This window comes from Podarcis tiliguerta, assembly GCF_965153285.1.
Source record: "Podarcis tiliguerta genome assembly, chromosome: 3".
Taxonomy (NCBI): domain Eukaryota; kingdom Metazoa; phylum Chordata; class Lepidosauria; order Squamata; family Lacertidae; genus Podarcis; species Podarcis tiliguerta.
In genome coordinates this window covers 31,734,294-31,741,435 of record NC_139536.1, presented here as the reverse complement: position 1 = coordinate 31,741,435, position 7,142 = coordinate 31,734,294, and the positions used below count along the sequence as shown (strand labels likewise).

The following is a 7,142-nucleotide window of genomic DNA, read 5'->3' as shown; positions in this document are numbered from 1 at the left end:
CTCGCAGTTGCTTCATCCCAGAGTAAACACTCAAGGGGACTTCTGCTGACAATGCTTCGGGTTGCTTTCTCTGCTTCCATTAGCAGCCATTCACTTTGATAGCGCAGACAAGATCATGCGCTTCCTCGCTCGACTCCTCACCTTAGCTTCTCTGGGTTTCATTTCCCTGTTGTGGTGGAGCCACCTTCTCTGGAGAAACACACCACAGAACCAAGGTAGGATTCACCGCTACCATAAGAAGACAATCCGAGAAACAATCATAGCCTAATGCAGTCCACCAATGTATTCTCGTTCTGCCAAGTGCCTTTGTGTTCAGTCATCAAGCGTACTAGAGGACAGGGGTTGTACTTTTAATAATTATTTAGAATGAAGGATACTGACAGAGGAAGCTTTTCGCACTTCTGTAGCCTTTTGCTGTAGTGGTTGTGGTAGTTCTGTAGAATATCTCATATGGTGAGATATTCATAAATGCCCATTCCTTGGTCCTGTTTACTCAAGTAAATTATATGTGCTTTTAGTCTTCTATTTAACATTCACATTGACTGGAGAGCCAATGTGGTATGGTGGTTATTGTACTAGATTAGGAACTGGGAGCCCAGTGTTTGAATCCTCATTCAATCATGAGGCTCACTGGGTGACATTGGGCCAGTCACTGCCTAGCCTACCTCACAGGGTTGTTGTGAGGATAAAATGGGGACGGGAGAACCAGGTACACCACCTCAAGCTCCTTGGAGAGAAAGATGGGATATAAATGCAATAATAATAAATGCAATAAGATAACGAAATAATAATTTGAAAGCATTTGACAGATTCATGCATGGCATCTAAAAAACAAAGCACATATAAGGGGACTCTATTTCGATTAGTAATAGGCAATAAAACAACTCAATAGTAATTCTGCTGCCGTGCAAGCCAGTGAGAATAATTTAATCCCGGGTCCACAGTCCTTAGCACCCTTCCCTTGCACAGACAAACTCCGCTCCCTCCTCCGATCCTATTTTGCAGGCAGATTGGCCATGGAGGATGCGGAAGAAGATGCCCCACAGACGTTTGACAGTCTCCTGCATATTCAGCAGCTCAGGAAAAAGGCGCTGAGGTCCTTCTGCAGCAAAAGAGGTAAAATCACCCGACTCCCACCTACCCAACAGGAAGCTTCCCAGGCCCTGTCTTCAATTATGGTGGACCACAAACTGCACTTCCTGTATTGCAAAACCCCAGCCACTGGGGTGGAAGGCTGGGAGCGGCTGTTGGAGATGCTTCTGGAGAAAAACGTTAGCCTGCAGCTGCCAATTCCTCACCACCAGCAGTTTGGCAGCCCAAAGGCACTGAGTGAGTATAACCGGACCTCCATGGAGGCTATAATGCAGTCCTACACCAAAGTGATGTTTGTCAGGGAGCCTTTCCAGCGACTTATCTCCGCTTACATGCATGGGATGGCAGATGGCCTAAACTTCAAGGAGTTCGTTCAGTACATCTTATACAGCGGGTCCAGGAATCACAGCATGGAGTGGACACCGTCGGTCAGTCTGTGCAGACCGTGCCTCGTGCGGTATGACTATGTAATAATGTTTGGGTTCCTTGACAACGAGGTGCGCCATTTAATGCTCCGGGCTGGGCTTCCGGAGAATATCCGGATCCCCGAGTTCATAGACTCCAAAATCCGGTGGACCTATCGCTGGCTAGAAGAGCAGATGCTCAGCCAACTGTCCCTCAGGGAGAGGAAAGGACTATGCCACTTTTTCCGGTTTGACTATCAAGCATTTCGCTTTCCCCGCAGTTTGCTCTGGAACCTCACTTGCATTCCAGGAAGTGGTTAGGGTTGTTTTGGCTGGAAGAACTGAGAAAAGCCTTTACTGTGATCAAGGACAAATGCAGCAGAAATTAGCTGGTCTAGTGACAGCCTCTTTTGTATACAGAATGGGGATCTACGTTACTCGTTGGTCAGCAGGGATTCCTGGTCAGCATCTATTTTTCCTGGAGAGCTACTTTGAAAGCATGAGTGAGAGCAAGCGTGCAGCCTCAGCCTGCTATAGTGAACTCCATATATGTTTTATTGCCATAAATGGCACTTTCTCCATATCTCTTGCCTCTAGGTTGGCAACAGGGAGCATGCAGCGCCTCCCAGGGCTGGATTTTACTTACAGGTCTCCAGTTGCTGACCTAATAAAAGTTTCGCAGTGATGAACAAAATGAATGATGTGCGTATACTTCTTAGGAAGCAGGTGATAAAGTAAATTTTCTGCTGGCTCTTCTGTGAATCTTATGTTTTCTTCACAGGCTGTGTTCTGATTGTGTTATTTTCCCACGATTTAATTTTTTTCTTGGTTTGTGGCCATAATAAAACCTAATCCATCCATCCTTACTGTATCTGGTATCCATTCAATCTCTTGAGAACCCCTCCTTCCATACAGTAGTACCTTGGTTCCAAAACACCTTGGTTCTCAAATGCCTTGGTTCTCAAATGCCGAAAACCTTGCTTTTGGAATGCCTTGGTTTTGGTAACACTGTATTCCTTTTTTAATCAGTGCTTAAAGGGCAGTAAGTTCATGGTTGTTTTTGGAATACGATGATGATGATGATGATGATGATGGTGGTGGTGATGATGATTTATACACCACCCATCCAGCTGGGTTTCCCCAGCCACTCTGGGCGGCTCCCAACAGAGAAACACTATGGGAATTTAAAGCACTATTAACACTAGTTTTTGGAACTGTTTTTGTGTACATGTTCTTTCCCACATGTGGCGCACGATATTTTGCTCCAAGATTCTGGCATAGAACCACCAATGTGAGATGTCCAGTAAACCATATAGGCCAACTCTCTCCTGAATGCAGGAAAGCCAGAGCTGAAACAATCCCCAACAATTGGCTGTGTAGCCTGTGCTTCAAGACCTCTAGTGGGGAAGAGTCCACCCCGCTCTAGGTAATTGCTTCCATAGCAATTGAACTGCTATTACATGCCCTAGAACATGAGAAAGGAATCTGCAGCCCTTAAAAGGTTGCTGGATAACAACTCCTAGCATCCCCAGCCATTGGGCCATGCTTGATGGGGCTGATGGGAGCTTGTCTAACAGCATGTGGGGGGCCACGTAAGACAGGCCTGCTGGATCAGGCCAATGGCTCATCCTGTTCTCACAGTGGCCAGCCAGATGCCTGTGGGAAGCCTGAAAGCAGGACACAAGCACAACAGCACTGTGTTCCCCTGCAGTTCCTAGTAAAGGCCTTCGACTAAATGGAATGGAATTAAACCATCCAATTAGTAGTACTGACTTAAGAGCAGGGACTTAAATCAGGTTCTCTTTCCCTGCTTTATAAGTGACCAGGACCCACGATGGAGCGATGCAGGAAGCAACAAGGATCGATTCTGAGGTAATCAGGAGTTGGGAGCAGATTTGGCCTCCTGTCTACCTCATTTCGATATATGCACCCTTTTGCTTTCTCCCATATGTGTACATGCTTGACATTCTTCTCATATTATAAATTGGGTGGTGTTATAAATGACTGTTTAGGATAGGGAATGCCAATGCAAAGGGCAAGAAAATCTTCTGCCCTCCATATGAACATTTTGTGGCACAGCCATGCACGATGTAGAGCCCCCCATAATAATGACAATATTTTTTGTGGGTAATTTAGCAAACGTGCAAAGTGCTTTTCAAATCACATTTATTTCCCCCCAAAATAGTTCATTTCAAGCAGGGTTCCTTATACATTCAGATCACGAAGACACTAATTCATGAGAGTTCATTTAAAAGATTCTATAAAGTCCTCAGTTTCAGCAAAACTACGTGCTTCCTGGTAACTTGTCGTTATTACCATGGACTAACAATTGTAGGTCAGCATTACTATTGCTTCATATTTTCCAGAATATCGCACTACAGGCTTTCAGTTTGCTTCTATGCTTGGCAAGTTATTATGTAGACCAGGGAGAGAAACCTCAGCCTTTGTCCTACTAAAGGTACTGTTAAAAAGAACCTTTTATGGGTCAGAAACCTGTAGAAAAGCCATGGGTTGGTTTATGAGAGCAAATGTCAAGGATGGATCTTCTTGCATAAGAGAAAGTCACACTTTAAGCTGCAGTACAGAATTATTGAACTGGGGATGGACTCTGAATATGCCCACTCCACAAGTATTACACAGACCACAAAAGTCAGGCAAGTTAACACCAGCGCGGGAAACATGATTGATCTGTTTATTTCAACAGAACAGAAATTGTTCTCTATCAACAGCTAGGAGTCATTTTGGTAAATGGCAATAGTGTCAGCTCATAATTATTAAACAGTTCCAGAAGAGCATTTAATGCCCCAAAGTCAAGATGGGCATATTAGCATACTAAGCAAACCCTTAGAAAAGCAGCAAGTGTTTCAATTGTCATTGGCTCATGCACATATTTGCTTCTGGCAGGCTATTTTCTTACATTGTGAGAACACCATTTACTAGTGGCAATCAAGAAAATGAAGCATCCGTGAATGTTGAGTATGCTTCTGTCTCAGAAGTTCCAGAAAGCACTCTGCTTTCATATAGCACATCCAATGTCAACAAGACAACTCTGTCCCAAAGGCATGATGCAAATCCATTTCCTTGAACGATGCAGTGCACTGATTTCAGGGATAAGTTCATGTCTAATTCTCTCTGAGAGCTAGTTCCCATAAGGTTGTTTTGTTTTGATATGAAAAGGAGCTGTTTAGCATAGGAAATACAACATTGTGCGGCCTGGGAAAATGGAGTGCAGACTTATCATTCAAACAGCTCTATTATGAACTGCTACACCTTTGGGAAACACAGGTTAATCTCGGAGCAAACCTGGCCAACTGGCCGAGACTCTCTGCATTGTGCCATCGTTCAAGGACCATTCTTTTGTCAACTGATTACAGCAATCTGCATGAAATTTCAGATATAACTGTACAATTTGCTTCAGTTCATTCGGAGGGATTCACCTGAAACTTTGACGACAAGTTTGCAGAATGATATAATAGTAACTCTAGGAGATTTGCAAACGGCTAGCAAATGGGATTTAGTGCCTGCTGCACAAAGCATCATAGCTCAGGAAGAATATAAAGGAAAGCCTAGCTAAATATCTTTCTGATGGAGTGTTTTTCATAACCCCTCTGTAAGGCCAAGTAATGTGCGAAAGCAGTCCCTTGTGAGCCTCAACACATTCATATTTTTGCAACCTAGCAGATTTACCCTGGTCTACTTTCAGCAAAACCAAATGAGGGGAATGCACCATAAGTGAGGTGGCCAGATGCACAAACAGGGCAAGACTTCTGCTCTTCTAATGGTTGCGTAGAAGAGAGAATTTCAGCAGGCATAGCTTGTCATCTGCTCTGCACAGCCAATAAAAGATGCAGGAATCCTGGCCACTTTTGGACCTGGCCCTCTTAACTATGGGATGCAAACTGGCTCTCCATAATTCATAAGCACCTAGGTAATAGCTATTTCCCCCTAACTCTCTTAAACATCAGCTCCAAGCACACTTGGAGTAAGTGGTACTGAAATCAACATATCTACCTACTCAGTAACTATACTGAGGATCATGACATTAGCCAACCCTTGTGCATTTGCTTCCAGTGTTATCTCATATCTTCAGCATACAAAAGCAAAGTAGAAGGTGGGAGTGGAGGCTGGGATCTCATTAGCTAATGAACTTCCCACATCCTTATGATTCAGAGAGAGGATGCAATGGGGTCCTGCCCTCATTGTTATTTGCAATCATACATCCAAAAGAGGAAGGATGGAAAACTGAAAAGGGGGGACTGGCTGCATCACAATCAATTCAAATTAGCATTTCATTGAATGTCATGATTACACTGTAAAAGTGAACGTATTAGCAAACGAGTTTCGCTGATCTTTGCCATGAGCTTAAATGAACTACGTAAGGATTTCAGATTTCACAGAGAGCAAAACCATACATTTCCCCCCTCTTTGTTACATTTCACGCCAGCTGTATTCCACCAACAGGAACCCTTTCCTTAGGCAATGGACGATTCAGCTATTAAATTATAAAGCTTCATGAATCTGCAGGGCAAGTGCAGGAACACAGATCTGTTTCCAGCAGTGAGTCCTTGCTTCCTTTTGGTCCCCTGAGGTGAAACCAGCTTGATGTGTGGAGATGGTTCCTAGAGGTTACTTCATTCATACTCTCACAGACCAGGGCTTAAAGGTGCCCGGCTCAGCAGATGGACACTGGATAAAAAAAAGAGTGAAATAATTGAAAGAGAAGGATGATGAACAGCTGCCTTCATCTGAAATGTCTAGACCATGTCCCAAAGTTGGCATGGCCTTTGCTGGGCAACTACAGAATGTAACCATCTTCAGATTTACTTATCTTCTATACCAGGGGCTGATGGACTACAACTCCCATAATCCCTGTCCATTCACCACACTGGGACTGATGAGAGGTGTGTATCCAACAACAGCTGGAGGACAGCCACATGGTGTAAATCAGGGGTAGCCAACAGAACAAGATTGCCAAGCTGAGCACTGAATTTGGCTGACTGGCATTTACTACATGCAGAGCACTTTTTCAGCCAGAGCTCACCAGAACTCAGTTCTGGCACCTCTCAGGTGGGCACCATTGCCATTCTAAGAGAACAAGGAAGGTGTTCATAGTGAGTTCCAGCATCTCTTTTTCTAGAGGCTCTACCTCTCTTTTAAATCAGAACCAGTGAAGGCGGTGAAGGTCCTGTGTGAGTGTCTGGAGGCGGTTGGAGGATGGATGGCGGCTAACAGATTGAGGTTGAATCCTGACAAGACAGAAGTACTGTTTCTGGGGGACAGGAGGCGGGCAGGTGTGGAGGATTCCCTGGTCCTGAATGGGGTAGCTGTGCCCCTGAAGGACCAGGTGCGCAGCCTGGGACTCATTTTGGACTCACAGCTGTCCATGGAGGCACAGGTCAAATCTGTGTCCAGGGCAGCTGTTTACCAGCTCCATCTGGTACGTAGGCTGAGACCCTATCTGCCTGCGGACTGTCTCGCCAGAGTGGTGCATGCTTTGGTTATCTCCCGCTTGGACTACTGCAATGCGCTCTACGTGGGGCTACCTTTGAAGGTGACTTGGAAACTACAACTAATCCAGAATGTGGCAGCTAGACTGGTGACTGGGGGCGGCCGCCAAGACCATATAACACCGGTCTTGAAAGACCT

General features: G+C 44.9%; 2 protein-coding genes across 3 annotated transcripts in view; one reads left to right on the top strand and one right to left on the bottom strand.

The window, feature by feature from the left end:
- The first annotated feature begins 59 nt into the window (after nucleotides 1-59).
- Nucleotides 60-2,358, top strand: LOC310674819 (carbohydrate sulfotransferase 8-like). Of its 2 annotated transcripts, none has more exons than XM_083434580.1 (2): nucleotides 60-215; nucleotides 1,006-2,358. In XM_083434580.1, exons 1-2 carry the CDS (start codon nucleotides 116-118, stop codon nucleotides 1,815-1,817), a joined length of 912 nt encoding a protein of 303 aa, XP_083290706.1. In that variant the 5' UTR covers nucleotides 60-115; the 3' UTR covers nucleotides 1,818-2,358. The 2 variants fall into 2 exon arrangements, with proteins under 2 accessions (XP_083290706.1, XP_083290707.1); XM_083434581.1 differs by having other exon boundaries at nucleotides 1,010-2,010.
- Nucleotides 2,359-4,166: 1,808 nt separating this feature from the next.
- XDH (xanthine dehydrogenase) overlaps nucleotides 4,167-7,142 on the bottom strand; it is a 60,554-nt gene continuing 57,578 nt past the window's right edge. Inside the window, exon 37 of the mRNA XM_083434398.1 lies at nucleotides 4,167-6,182. Coding sequence (XP_083290524.1) covers nucleotides 6,132-6,182 — 51 coding nt within the window. The 3' untranslated portion in view covers nucleotides 4,167-6,131. The remainder of the gene's footprint in view (nucleotides 6,183-7,142) is intronic.